Raw genomic sequence first — 15,624 nt, 5'->3', positions numbered from 1 at the left:
GACAGGGTTCGGACACGCGCGAAGATTGCACCTCATGGGCGCGCACGCCCAGCCCGGCGCCTTGCCGATCCCCTGCCTCAGATTCCCTGAGGCTCAGCACCACCACAGCATCACTCAGCACCACCACAGCATCACTCAGCACCACCACAGCATCACTCAGCACCACCTCAGCACCACCACAGCACCACTCAGCACCACTCAGCACCACCCCAGCATCACTCAGCACCACTCCAGTATCACTCAGCACCACCACAGCATCAGTCAGCACCACCACAGCACCACTCAGCACCACCACAGCACCACTCAGCACCACCACAGCATCACTCAGCACCACCACAGCACCACTCAGCACCACCACAGCACCACTCAGCACCACCACAGCATCACTCAGCACCACCACAGCACCACTCAGCACCACCACAGCACCACTCAGCACCACCACAGCATCACTCAGCACCACCCCAGCACCACTCAGCACCACCCCAGCACCACTCAGCACCACCCCAGCATCACTCAGCACCACCACAGCATCACTCAGCACCACCCCAGCACCACTCAGCACCACCCCAGCACCACTCAGCACCACCCCAGCATCACTCAGCACCACCCCAGCATCACTCAGCGCCACCCCAGTACCACTCAGCACCACTCAGCATCACCTCAGCAACACCACAGCACCACCACAGCATCACTCAGCGCCACCCCAGCATCAATTTGCGCAACAATTCAACAACAACTGGTTCAAATATGTTCTCTTAATGTTTCAAGCTTTATTACAAATGTCACAAAAAGATGTTAATATTTCACTTCTGTTCTTGGATTTTCGTCACAATAAAATACACTGAACATAATCTTCACAAAAGTTATTTACAAAAGTTTAAGCTATTGCAAATATAAATTACAATCACTTTTATTTAAGTATTAATTATTTAAAAAAATTAAAAGCCATTGTAATTTGTAATATCAATACATCTAAGTCACTTAAATACAAAACATGTTGCATTACAAATGCTATAGGTTTCACATTTGCGAAAGTTATAACTATTGGCATTGTAAATGACAAAGCTATTAATTTAGCTATTTTCAAAAGCAACACATAAATAAAAACATTGTCATTTACAAGACCAATAGCTCAAACTTTCCTAATGCGAGACCTATTGCATTGCAAATGCTTGTTTTAATTGGTCACCCAGATCAAGGTCTATACTAAGTAGCACGGTCTCGACATGGCGCACTACAGTGATAAATCACACACAGGAAGTGTAAATTACCCAAAATCCCAAGTTCCCCTTACCAAAGTTTGTGTCCGATGTCAGGAGCGGCACATAACATGAAAAGAGAAACACCACCATTCCTCAACCTCCTTATACTCTACTACTCAAACGTGCCAGTATCCCGCCCCAACATAATCAAGACATACCAATTTCAGCGCCATCTTTCAATTGCTAACACAAGCTAAAATTAGTGCCAATTTAGTCTGTATCTGAATGAGCAATATACTATTAACAACATACAAGTTGCAGTAATAAATCAAATCAGCATGTTACACATACTTAACCAAATTAAGGTACCAAATTATACAATTGCAACATGATATACCATGATTAATCATGTCAAACAGCATTATAACTAATCCGTATTAGACCCTCTAGGTAAACCAGTACGATCCGGGAGTTGGAAGTTGAAGCTAAATCAACAGGTAGACACTGATAGTATATTTGTACAGGTAGACTCACTATAATTACAGATCCGCCTTTGCTCTTACTTTAGGCTTGCTCCCATTCTCTCTCTGCCAGAATCACTTGGGTTCTTTTGCTGAGTTTTGTGTTTTTTCACCAGTGTTTACATTTTGCTCAATGTCTAAATGTTATTGTGGTAAATTAACCAGATTTTACTCACCCACATTGCAAAGCTCACCTTTTATGAATTTACAAAGTGACAGATCCATGAAGGCAATAAACCTGTCTGTTGTGTAGTGATTTGTAGAGTTTGTCTTACTCCCTGAGGCAATCAGTTTTGTATATGATGTTAATGTTGCTCTGTGTACGGTGTAAACGGAATGCCTATTTACATTGCCATCATAAAATGAATATTCGATTGCTTTAAGCTATATATGTTGAAAAATATTTGAGGTTCTAAACCTTCTGGACATGCCATATATCCTGTCGCTCATATACTGTTTCTAGATGAACTGGTTCATGTTTTTTTTGTTTGTGGTTGCAGGTAACCCCGTGTATAATCTATATGCTCTGTGCAACCACTCAGGCAGCGTGCACTATGGACATTACACCGCCTACTGTAAGGATCCTTCTGGCTGGCATATCTACAATGATTCACGGTAAGGTCTGCTATTTGTGCTGGCACCTTCTCTAGCATAGATGATGTTGTCCAACATAAGATGGAAAGCGGCTGTACAGCTGAAAATGTAATAGGGTAACAGTAACCAATGCAACGGTGTTGGAACATCTGTGGTGTTTATGAGCAATGATGCAGCATCTTGTTACTACAGTCAAACAATTAAAGGCATTAGGAGTGTTCAGAAACAATTTGGTGCCAGCATAAGCTTAGTATTGTTTATTTGTTGTGCCTCATGACCACAACTACCTTATATGAGGGCTGATTATACAGTGAGTCTACAGTATATAATCTATAGTTTTCAAACAATTAACCAGGCATACAATGGCCCTAGTTATTTACATGTTTATCATAATAAATCCCTAGAGTGAAATGTTGTACATTAGAAAGTCTAAACATGAGCACTTTCTCTTTTACCCAATTTTGTTAAGCTATAGTTCGTACTATCAATTTTCTTACAAACATTCAAACACTCATAACATATGGTATAGTTAATTTATTTTGTCTGGATCCATTGGCTTTTCAATAGTACACACACATCTGCTGCACCAGTGTCCTGATTGTGCTTCAGCATAGTATGTAGACTGAGCTAATGTCTCTTATTTTGTGTGGTCTAAACAGAAGTGTGAACCATCTCTGATGCAAGGTAGGACTTGTAAACAGGAGATGGTTCACTGATGGTATATTGGATTCAATCACTGCACTCTTCCAAGTACCAGGTAAATGTTTTCTGATCTGGATCTTCAAAACTCACTCAGGCTAGGAATTATTTTGGCTGCATTAGTTTTGGATTGACTGTGTTTAATGAGACCCTGCCATGTTTCAAATATTATTTTTTTTAGATCGAACCTAGCGTTGCAGCGCATGCGCTGCTCGCTTTGCGAGGCATGCTGTAGTAGGGTATATTTTAGAAGTGGTGTGGAAGCCCCGCCCATATTTTTCATTGCCTCGTGGCAATGTCTTTGGTAAACGCTGGCTTCCAATTCAATATGAGGCTTCTTAGTCCCGCCTTGTTACCGCCCTGTCTCCTTTTGTGACCAGCCCATCAAGACAGGATGTTTTACTTCGCCGCTCCTAACACGGCATGCTTCATCTAGTGGGTGAGCACTATTTAGTTTATTGCCTTCTCCCCCACCCTCCTGCCCTCAACTCCCCGTTATTTATTTATTTAACTAGCGCGGCAAGCTTCAGTTGGATTACTGGCAGCTGTGCCTTTCGTTTGTTAGTTGTAGTCAGAGCCATTCTGAGGGCGCCTGTTCCTTCCTTCTTTCAAGGCCCTTTCCCTTATAGCGCTGCCGTTCACCCCTGCGTCGAACCTGTTTTTCCCTGTTGTTTTTGTCGTCATAGAGCGAGTGCTGAACGTGCCTAGCATGGGCTTCTGCATTTTGGTTGCGCACGGTTGGAGAAGGCTGTCTAGCAACAGGTGTGTATTCTTTTACAATTACCCTTTGAGTATGGACTCTTACTTTGCCGATTGGTACTTGTATGGAGCAAAGGCCCTGCGTGGTTTTTTTTTGGTCTTAATTTCACGCGTTATTTTTGGCCCTGAAGAGTCACCTCCCGGAAGGCCCATCAGGTATGATGCTGCGGGGACTGCCCGGTGGAAGGGGAGAGGGCGGGAGAGTCGGGGGCATGCCCATTCAAACTGGTTGATTTTGAGTCACTTTAAGTGCTGGTCTCTTCCAGTCTGTACTTGTTCAATGTACAACACGCACGACCGAGTGAACCCTTCATTTCCTTTAATGGGAGGATGAGCATATCCGATCCCTTCTGCCCTTTACCACCATAGGAGCTTGCCATGCCATTAACTTGTACTTTACAAAGCTCAGGACGGCAGCCGGATCTTAGTAGGGAAAGCAGCCTGGGAACTATGTCCAGCTGGCTACAAACTCGTTTTTTTTAATACCTTCGTACCTCGGTCGATCCCAGTCCTAAAGCGCTTCATTAAACCATGGAGTTCGTCAGACGCACCTTGGCCTTTTGCTGTTTACTTTGTGTGTAACCATCCGCCAGCCAACTGGAATGAGTCCTGCAAATCTAAGCCCTGGTGGCTAACGTCCGAGTCCACAAACATCTGTAACGCGTCACATGAAATTAGCAGGAGTGTTTCTTTGCACTCCAGAGCGCATGGTTCTCTGCGTATCCTTGATTTATTGCCCTGGCAGAGGCAAAGCGGCCACAGCCTGCTACTAAGAGCCAACAGGTCCAACCTTGTCAATGAGTTTTATTTCTTAATGAACGTAAGTAAAGAAATAGTCCATTGCGCAATTGGTCAATCACTGCTCATTTGGCACTGTAATGCCCTTGCTATTTGGAGCTTAATGTACTTTTAACAAAATAATTAGCCTTGTCTGTTTAGTATCAGAAATGCAGAGCTCTTTTGATTTCACTTTGGTTTACATTATGTGGGGGATGAACAAAAGCACATCAGCCATTCAAATTCTAAGCATGGCCTACAGAGGAATGTGTCTCGACGCGTATCCTGAAGTGTTTGATAAAGGGCGTAATCTGGCAGCATTGCCACGTTCTTCAGTTTACGCACTGCTCAGGTAAAGACTATCTTTATAGCGGTGCTTACATGTAAATACACAAGTCCTGGTGGTCTCTAGTCAGAGCACCGAACTGCTTCTGAAAAGTACCGGTACTCTCCCGTTAAATGTATTGCAGCTGTGCTGAAAAGTGCAGGTACACCCCCTTTCAAATGAAAGAAGCGCAGGTAATCAGTACCGGGTGGTTCGCCAGTATTGGGGTGCCTTACACAGATACACATGCTTCAATATTTCCCGTTGTCGAAGTGGGAGTCCCACGGTACATAATATAGTAATAACATAACCATAGTATAGGTAAGAAATAACCATAGAGTAGCATTGAAACATAGGGCTTAATAGATGGAAAACACTTGTCACTTTTATAACCTATCCAAGTCATTGTAAATAGTCCAAACAACAGCCAATCAGGTGCTAGCACCCTCTAGAATGTTCTCCTCAGAGGCTCAGGCCTCAGATTTTCTACCGCACGGTCTCCCTGAGCTCAAGCGCCTTTTCCACCTCCGTTCATTGCAGAGCTGCTTCCCCCCCCCCCTTCTACATCGGTGTCAAGGTTCCAATGCCAGGACACTCCATATGTCATTGAGGATGACAATGATGATGATAAAAATGACAGAGAAGAGGGTGAGCTGGATGATAGATCCCTCCTCACTTTTATGGGACAATTATCAGTTTCAAACACCACCCCCCCTCCTCTTGATTCTCCACCGGTGGACATTGGTGGATTCCACATCCTTATGGAAAGGGCGGCAAAGAGATTTCACCTCCCTATGGTCACAAGAAACGAGGATTGTTTCTTGTATGACTTTAAAGACCAGCCACAGAAACAAGTACGTGCTATTCCAATCATCGATTTTATTTGGCAAGAGGGTCTCAAGCTCATGCAGAACCCTAATTCCATCCCGGCTGTCCTGCCACGCCTGGATAAAAAGTACAGGGCCCCTGCAAATTCACCTGCTTGTCTTATTGCACAGCCGAAACCTGATTCCATTATTACTTTGGCAGCACAACGTCATGCCAGGAATCCCTCGTCTCCGTTACCGGCTCCTCCAGACCGTGAGGGAAGACGCCTTGATGCTATTGGTAAAAAGTTCTCCATTATGGCGGCAACTACAGTCCGGGTGGCCAATTCTTTAGCTATCCTCGGCCGTTATGACCGACAAATGTGGTCCGAAATTTCTTCCCTCGTAGATTTGATACCAGACCCTTCTAAGGCAGAAGCGCTGAAAAATTTTAAAGAAGGGGAAAGGATTTCCTCTGAGATTATTGACTGTGCCATTGATGTCTCTTCTACTTGCTTTCGACAACTGGCAGGAGCGGCAGTCGGCCGGCGGCAGGCCTGGTTAAAAGCCACTTCTTTCCGCCGAAAAGTACAGACAAAGATATTGGACATGCCTTATGACGGTGAATCACTGTTTGACCAACACATTGATGATGCCCTTCAGACGGTCAAGAAGGACACCGACACTGCTTGTGCACTCGGCACTCTTCACTTTAAAAAACAGCCTTTTCGGGGTGCGAGGGGCCATGGCTCCTCCTCTTCCTTTCGGGGAGGTTCCAATCAGTACTGGCAGTACAACTCTTTCCAAAGTCAACAACGTTACTCCTCCCAGAATCAACAGTCGTACAGACAACCACCGGCGGCCTCTTACAAACTGTACAGAGGAAAATCCTCTTATAGAGGAAGAGATTCCTCCAAGAACCAATGACTGTTTCCATCTGCCACCCTCGCTACCTCCCACCCACACAAAGGTTGGAGGTCGAATCTCCCGCTTCTACTCCAAATAGTCGGAGATTACTACCGATTGATGGGTTCTGGATATTGTGCACAGGGGGCACACTTTTGAGTTCGTAAAAATACCTCCCAATTCTCTGCCCAGAGGTCCTCCTCCTGCCCATCTGAAGGAACTTTTAGGTCAACTCACAATCTTGTCGAGAAAAGGAGTGATCGAAGTGGTTCCAAAATACAAAGGGGCACAGGTTTCTATTCAAGGTTCTTCCTTATACAGAAAAAGTCGGGAGAATGGCGCCCCATTCTGGACCTACGCTCCCCAAACAAATACCTCAAAAAGCAAACATTCCGAATGTTGTCTCTTCAGGAGGTGCTTCCGTTGCTATTCCAGGAAGAGTACATGACCACACTTGACCTTCAAGATGCCTATTTTCATGTCCCGATCCTACCCTGGCACAGAAAATTCCTCCGATTCAGAGTGGCTGAGAGAGATTTCCAATTCAAGTCCCTTCCATTTCGTCTCCGTTCTGCGCCCCAAGGTCCTGGCGCCAGTGGCACCTTATCGTCGTCTACAAGGCGTACAGTTATTTCCCTATCTCGACGACTGCCTGCTGAAGGCACAGTCATTCGAACTGGCATCCCGACACACTCTACTTTGCAGGTCCCTCTATCAGTCTCTGACCCTTATGTTCAACCTGGAAAAGTCTGTATTTGTTCCTGCTCAACTCAGGGCGTTCATGGAGGCCATAATAGACACCAAACTGGCAAAAGCCTTTGTGTCACATGAAAGCCGTCAACGACTCTGCAACCTAGCGACCTCCCTATGGACAAGAAAGTCCGTTTCTGCTCGGCAGTTGAAGTCTTTGCTAGGGTTGTTGTCCTCTTGCATTCCCATAGTCCCTCACTGCCGCCTGAAAATGAGACCCATCCAGGAGGAACTCGACAAACAATGGGCTCAAGTTTCAGGATCCTTCAACGATATGATCAAGGTCACATCTCAGATGAAAAAGTCTCTGTTATGATGGACTCTCGAAACAAACGTCTCTCAGGTCGTCCATTTCTGGTGGACGCCCCAAGTTTCACTCTCACAACAGATGCATCTCTCGAAGGGTGGGGAGCGCACCTTCAGGGCCTCACAGTCAAAGGAAGTTGGGATACCCATCAAAGGACCTGGCACATCAACCTTCTGGAGTTATTAGCAATATTTCTGGTGCTAAAGGCTTTTTGCACCATCATTCAGGGAGCTTCGGTGTTGATCCGGACGGACAACACAACATGCATGCACTATATAAACAAACAAGGGGGTACAAGGTCCATTTTTCTATCTCTTCAGGCTCAACAAATCTGGGATTGGGCAATCCAGCATCAAATCACTCTGACGGCTACGCAAGTTGGCTTCCCCAACCAGAGTTGTGCGGGAATGCTTTTTTGATGAACTGGTGAAAAATATATGCCTACGCTTTTCCGCCGATTCCTCTGGTCCCCAGAGTGCTTCGGAAATTGAGGATGGAACCTTGTCACATTCTTCTAATAGCTCCCAGGTGCCCGCGACAAATCTGCTTTACGGAACTCCTGCTCCTATCGCAGTGCGATTCTGATCCGCCCAATTCCGGATCTTCTGACAATGGATCAAGGACAGGTTTGTCAACCCGATCTAGCATCTCTTCGTTTAGCGGCCTGGAACCTGAGCACTATGAGCGTGCCAAATTAAACATTCCTTCAGACTGCAGGGAAGTTCTTGCTAAGGCTAGGGCAACCTCCACTGTGAAAACCTACAAACTCAAATAGAAACGGTTCTGTCTTTGTTCATTCTACACCAGACCAACTTTTGCCTTTCTTTTTCCATCTAGCAAAATCAGGCCTCTCGCATTCTACCCTTAAAGTTTTTCTGGCAGCAATTTCAATATTTCGGCAGGATGGTTCCACCGCTCTTTACTCCTCCAGAGTAATTCAACAGTTCTTCAAGGGCCTATTTCGTATGTTTCCCCCAATTCGTCGCCTGCCTCCTCCTTGGCATTTAAACATTGTACTGGTGCACCTCATGAAGCCCCCATTTGAGCCAATCCATAAGGTTGATCTCAAATTCATTTCATGGAAGACTTCTCTATTGTTGGCTCTCACTTCTTCTCATCGAGTCAGTGACATAGATGCTTTTACTACAAAACCGCCTTTTCTACAATTTCACCAAGGACTCTTTCTTGCTCCGCACCAATCCGGCCTTTATCCCCAAAGTGCCATCTGTTTTCCATCTCAATGATCCTGTCATTTTAAAAACTTTTTTTCCCTTATCCTCAAACGTCAGCAGAAAGGACACTACATTCTTTAGATGTCAAAAGATGTCTGGAATGTTATCTTCAAAGGACGGCTAGTCTACGTATGACTGATCAACTTTTTGTACCCTACGGACGGATGCGAAAGGGGCATCCAGTTACCAAACAGACGATTGCACGCTGGATATCTACTGCAATTGCTTTTTGCCATCAGCAAGCTGGGAAGCCACGTACTGCAACTGTTTGAGCGCATTCTACCAGAACAGTTTCTTCCTCTACTGCGCTGTTTGCTGGTGTACCTCATCAGCACATCTGCAGACCTGCAACATGGTCCAGCAGACACACCTTTACAAAGCACTACTGTCTGGAAGCTGCTGACAACGCTGACACAGCCGTGGAGCAAGCGGTCCTGCGTAATCTCTTTAAATAAGGTGAGCCTCTGTTGCCTCTTTCCTCCTGTATACAAGGTACGTTTTTTTTTATGCTGGGATCTTTATCGTACTGTGTTTTACGATAAATTTTTGGTTTACCTTGCATAGTTTTTGGTATCACTGCTAACTACTCTTATTCAAGCATGTGAATCTATGAAAGACACCCCAATACTGGAGAAGAACAAAAGTTACTTACCTGTAAACTGTGGTTCTCCACTATTGGTGTCTTTCATAGATTCACATGCGACCCACCCACCTCCCCTCAGAGGCTCTCCTCTTCTACTTGATTCTTATGTCACTCTTGTGCTACGAAAATCTGAGGGCCTGAGCCTCTGAGGAGAACATTCTAGAGGGTGCTAGCACCTGATTGGCTGGAGTTTGGACTATTTACAATGACTTTGATATGTTATAAAAGTGGCACATTTTTTCTATCTATTAAGCTCTATGTTTCAATGCTACTCTATGGTTATTTCTTACCTATAAAGAAAGGTACATTGGCAAGTATGACAATGAGTCCAACCGCACTCCTCTGTGAGACACAACGGTCTTCACTGTGTAATACTGTGAAATAATCAAAACTGCATCCAGAGAGTCCTTAGGTATTTAATTTATACAGTAGATCATTTGTCTAGTTCAACTGTTCCATCACAGTCAAGTATCCAATGTTATGAGTTAGTATACACTCAAAAAACACTTCATCAATATCAGTTCATCAATGAAAAGGTTCAAATCCAATCCCTATGCATTTCGTGCATAACGCACTTCGTCAGGGGAAATACATTTGGTCTAGAACAAAACATAAAATGAGAATGTATCAGTGATACGGAAGTAGACTGGCGTTATTTGCAGGTGATGTGAATGCATGCGTTACACGGTAAAACAAGTGGTGATTATAGTTAAGAATATGGTGACGAAAATGCATGCGGTGCGCAGGCAAAAGAACGGTTATGGAAAGTGTACACGAGTGCTGTGACGGTAGTCGCGGTATAAGGAAGGTGACGGAAATATAAACAAGTTGGTTTAACGTGGTGTGAAAGCTGAACGAGTTACGGGACTGTGTATGAAAACCGCTGGTTCGTGAACAAGCGCGTGGTCGCGGTATAAGGAAGGTGACGGAAATATAAACAAGTAGGTTTAACGTGGTGTGAAAGCTGAACGAGTTACGGGACTGTGTATGAAAACCGCCGGTTCGTGAACAAGCACGTGCACGACCAGGTGAAATTGTGCCTTAAGGAAATAACATGCAGTAGTCTGATCCAAGAGGGGGCCAACATGCATCTATTTCTTACCAATTGGTGTTGTTAGTTGGTGAACATCAAGGCGTCCTCAAGACCTTCCATGTCGGCTCGATAGTGTGATGCGGCGCATGCACGTGAAATTATGTAGGATATCAGTGCGAAAACGGACTAACCCGAAAGCAGTTGTCGAATGTAAACAAGGTGATTGAATGCTGTGTATTAATTGAATAACATGAAATAACATGAAATATACCAACGGTACATGAACATGTGTATCAATCAATGCATAAACGGTCCCGAAAATCAAAACATCATAAGGTAACATGTAAATCTGGCGGCCATATTGAAATATCCAAGGGATACGAGAAATAAGTGTAAGTGATGTGTTAAATGGCACATACTCAAATAAACGTTGAATGAACAATCAAATTCAAGATAAAAGATATACACTTCAGTTCAAACGGTGTGTACTTCAAAAATATACAAAAGGTGTGTGTTGTAGTTCACAAAATAAAGAATGTGTGATTTTGGTTCACAAAATAAAGAATGGTTCCCAGGATTATAAAAAGCAACTGTATTCCATCCGATCATTTAATCCTTTCGGATTGTATGAGTCCAGTTTTTTGATCCAGTGCATTTCGCGTTGCAATAGTCTCTTTCTGTTGTCAACGCCTTGCTTTGCAGAGACAACCTCCAAAACCAAGAATCTTATTTGGCAGATGGTGTGATTATGGGCGGTGAAATGTGCGGCAACAGGAGCTTTGGCTTGGTTGCCGCACATTTCACCGCCCATAATCACAACATCTGCCAAATAAGATTCTTGGTTTTGGAGGTTGTCTCTGCAAAGCAAGGCGTTGACAACAGAAAGAGACTATTGCAACGCGAAATGCACTGGATCAAAAAACTGGACTAATACAATCCGAAAGGATTAAATGATCGGATGGAATACAGTTGCTTTTTATAATCCTGGGAACCATTCTTTATTTTGTGAACCAAAATCACACATTCTTTATTTTGTGAACTACAACACACACCTTTTGTATTTTTTTGAAGTACACACCGTTTGAACTGAGCGACCACTGCGCCCACGGCCTGGTCGCCCCCACACCCCCCTGCCGCTCCTCCTTACCTGCTGCCAGACGCCGAAGCCGAGCCTACGCCCCAGCCGCCGCAGGGCCGCCCCAGCCGCCGCAGGGCCGCCCCAGCCGCCGCAGGGCCGCCAGCCGAGCCCCCAGCTTTTCCCGCCACAGTTTTTCCCGCCGTAGCAGCCCCGAACACGCCCCCCCGCCTGCCGATTGGTCCCCGCGCTACCCGCCCCCCAGCGGACCCTCCCTCTCCGCTCCCTTCTTAAGGGGACCCACTCTACTATCCAGGAGCGACCACTGCGCCCACGGCCTGGTCGCCCCCACGCCCCCCTGCCGCTCCTCCTTACCTGCTGCCAGACGCCGAAGCCGAGCCTACGCCCCAGCCGCCGCAGGGCCGCCCCAGCGCCCCAGCCGCCGCAGGGCCGCCAGCCAAGCCCCCAGCTTTTCCCGCCACAGTTTTTCCCGCCGTAGCAGCCCCGAACACGCCCCCCCGCCTGCCGATTGGTCCCCGCGCTACCCGCCCCCCAGCGGACCCTCCCTCACCGCTCCCTTCTTATGACGCCCCCAGAGCGACCGCGCAGCGGACGCGCGCAGCGGGAGCACCGATTGAGCGCCGAAGGTGCGCCAAAGGTAAGCCCGTCTTCGCCCGTCCGCGCCTGGACCGCGCCCAGCACCAGGACCCCTGGCCCCCGCAGACCCCAGCCCACCCGCCGGACGTACGACGCCGCCACCCTCAACGCACTCAACGCCGGCCGAACCCCTGGATGCTACCGAGCCACCCCGAGACGCACCCACGGACCCTTCATCTGCCAGTCCTGCAAGTTCTCCTGCATCCGGACCTGCACTGCACCAGCGTCCACCGAGCAGAACACCAGCAGCAACAACCTGAAGTGCATCCTGCTCAACACCCGCTCCGTCCACAGACACACCGTGGAACTCTGGAACCTCCTCGACTCCACATCCCCGGACGTCGCCTTCCTCACGGAAACCTGGATGAACGCCTCCTCAGCGCCCGACATCCCCATCGCCATCCCGGATCGGCTACAAGATCATCCGGAGAGACCGCGTCAACCAGACAGGAGGAGGCATCGCCATCATTCACAGGAACACCATCCGCATCACGACCAACACCGACGACACCATCGCACCCGCCGAACACCTGCACTTCCAGATCCACGTCAACCCCAAGACCACCCTCAGAGGCACCCTCATCTACAGACCCCCGGGACCACGCACACAATTCAGCGAAGACATCGCCGACTTCATCAGCCCACACGCCCTCCTCTCCGCCGACTACATCCTCCTCGGGGACCTCAACTTCCACCTGGAGAACAACGACGACCGCAACACCACCACCCTGCTGGAAAACCTCGCAAACCTGGGACTCAAGCAGCTGGTGACCACCCCCACCCACCTCGCCGGACACACACTCGACGCCGTCTTCTCATCCAGCAAAGACATCGCCTTCAGCCACGCCACAGGACTCCACTGGACGGACCACAGCTGCGTCCACTTCACCTTCAGAAGAACGACGATCCACCACCACCAGCAACAGGTTGCCCGAAGAAGCTGGAACAAGATCACAGCCGACCAGCTCGCCGCTTCCCTGAGTCAGTACCCTCCCGCCAGCTCAGCGAACCCCAGCCAGGCCGCCGACAACCTCACGAAGTGGATCAGCAACTGCGCGGACGAACTCGCCCCTCTGAGGACCCCGCCCAGCAGACCCGGCAGCAAGAAAGCCCCATGGTTCACCGACGAACTCAAGAGCTCCAAGAAGAACTGCCGAGCCCTCGAGAAAGTCTGGAGAAGGGAACCAACACCGGACAACAGGACCACCCTCAAGCTTGCCACCCGGAAGCACCACCAACTGATCCACGCCACCAAGAAAACTGCATTCAAGGACCGGCTGGACAACAACGCACACAACTGCAAGGAACTCTTCAACATCGTGAAAGAGCTCTCCAACCCCAACGCCGGAAACAACGACATCACCCCATCGCAAGACCTCTGCAACTCCCTCGCCTCCTACTTCCACAACAAGATCGCGGACATACACAACAGCTTCAGCATTCAACCATCGCACACAACGACCGCAGCAACGCCGCCCACCACCACCCTCCGCGCCTGGACTCCGATCAGCACCGATGACACCATCCGCATGATGAACTCCATCCACTCCGGATCTCCAACCGACCCCTGCCCTCACCACGTCTTCAACAAGGCCGACACCGTCATCGCACCCCACCTGCGGGACATCATCAACACCTCCTTCGACACCGCCACCTTCCCGGAGAGCTGGAAGCACGCCGAACTCAGCGCTCTACTAAAGAAACCAACAGCGGACCCCACCGAACTCAAAAATTACCGCCCCATCTCGCTCCTCCCGTTTCCAGCCAAAGTCATCGAGAAGACCGTCAACAAACAGCTGGCCGCCTTCCTCGAGACAAATGGATCCCTCGACCCCTCACAGTCTGGCTTCCGAGCCAACCACAGCACCGAGACCGCCCTCATCGCTGCCACCGATGACATCCGAGCCCTGATGGACAACGGAGAAACAGCGGCCCTCATCCTCCTAGACCTCTCCGCGGCATTCAACACTGTCTGCCACCGCACCCAAGTGCAGCGCCTCAGCAACGTCGGAATTCAGGAGAAGGCACTGGAATGGATCGTCTCCTTCCTCGACGGAAGAACACAGAGAGTCCGTCTACCACCGTACAAGTCAGAGGCCACCGAAGTCATCTGCGGCGTCCCTCAAGGATCCTCGCTGAGCCCCACCCTCTTCAACGTCTACCTGAGCCCCCTCACGCCCATCGCACGCCAACACAACCTGAACATCATCTCCTACGCCGATGACACCCAGCTGATCCTCTCCCTGACCAACGACACCGCCGCTGCCAGAGCCAACCTTCACGAAGGGATGAAAGATGTAGCCGAGTGGATGACGACCAGCCGCCTGAAACTGAACTCAGACAAGACGGAAGTCCTCATCCTGGGCTCCTCGCCCTCCGCCTGGGACGACTTCTGGTGGCCCCCCGCCCTGGGCACCGCACCCACACCGACAGACCACGCACGCAACCTGGGCTTCATCCTGGACTCCTCCCTCTCCATGACCAGACAAGTCAACGCCGTCTCCTCCTCATGCTTTAACATCCTGCGCATGCTACGGAAGATCTTCCGGTGGATCCCCATCGAGACCAGGAAGATGGTCACCCAGGCCCTTGTCACCAGCCGACTGGACTACGGCAACGCCCTCTACGCCGGAACCACCGCCAAGCTCCAGAAGAGACTCCAGCGGATCCAGAACGCCTCAGCCAGACTCATCCTCGACATCCCCCGACGCAGCCACATCTCCGGACATCTGAGAGACCTGCACTGGCTCCCCGTCAACAAAAGGATCACCTTCCGTCTCCTCACCCACGCACACAAAGCCCTACACGATCAAGGCCCGAGCTACCTCAACAACCGCATCAACTTCTACGCTCCCAAACGCCACCTCCGATCAGCCAGCCACGCCCTCGCCGCCGTCCCCCGCATCCGAAGAACGACAACAGGAGGAAGGTCCTTCTCCCACCTGGCCGCCAAGACCTGGAACTCCCTCCCGACCGACCTGCGCCTGACCCAAGACCACCTCTCCTTCAGGAAGAAGCTCAAGACCTGGCTGTTCGAGCAGTAGCAGCACCCCCCCCCCCCCCAAGCGCCTTGAGACCCTCCGGGTAGGTAGTGCGCTCTATAAATGTCCTTGATTGATTGATTGATTGATTGATTATATCTTTTATCTTGAATTTGATTGTTCATTCAACGTTTATTTGAGTATGTGCCATTTAACACATCACTTACACTTATTTCTCGTATCCCTTGGATATTTCAATATGGCCGCCAGATTTACATGTTACATTATGATGTTATGATTTTCAGGACCGTTTATGCATTGATTGATACACATGTTCATGTACCGTTGGGTTATTTC

At 48.6% G+C, this 15,624-nt stretch overlaps 1 protein-coding gene across 4 annotated transcripts in view; it reads left to right on the top strand.

Annotated features, from left to right (window-relative positions):
* The window catches only part of USP21 (ubiquitin specific peptidase 21), a 480,681-nt gene that overhangs the window by 446,525 nt on the left and 18,532 nt on the right, over positions 1 to 15,624 (top strand). For all 4 annotated transcript variants that reach the window (XM_078669158.1, XM_078669157.1, XM_078669160.1 and 1 more), the window contains one exon: positions 2,224 to 2,338. In XM_078669158.1, the coding sequence (XP_078525284.1) occupies positions 2,224 to 2,338 (115 nt within the window). The remainder of the gene's footprint in view (positions 1 to 2,223; positions 2,339 to 15,624) is intronic.

This window comes from Lissotriton helveticus, chromosome 12 (genome assembly GCF_964261635.1).
Source record: "Lissotriton helveticus chromosome 12, aLisHel1.1, whole genome shotgun sequence".
NCBI classification, from domain to species: domain Eukaryota; kingdom Metazoa; phylum Chordata; class Amphibia; order Caudata; family Salamandridae; genus Lissotriton; species Lissotriton helveticus.
The sequence above is the reverse complement of the archived record's forward strand: the minus strand, read 5'-3'. Positions and strand labels throughout refer to the sequence as shown.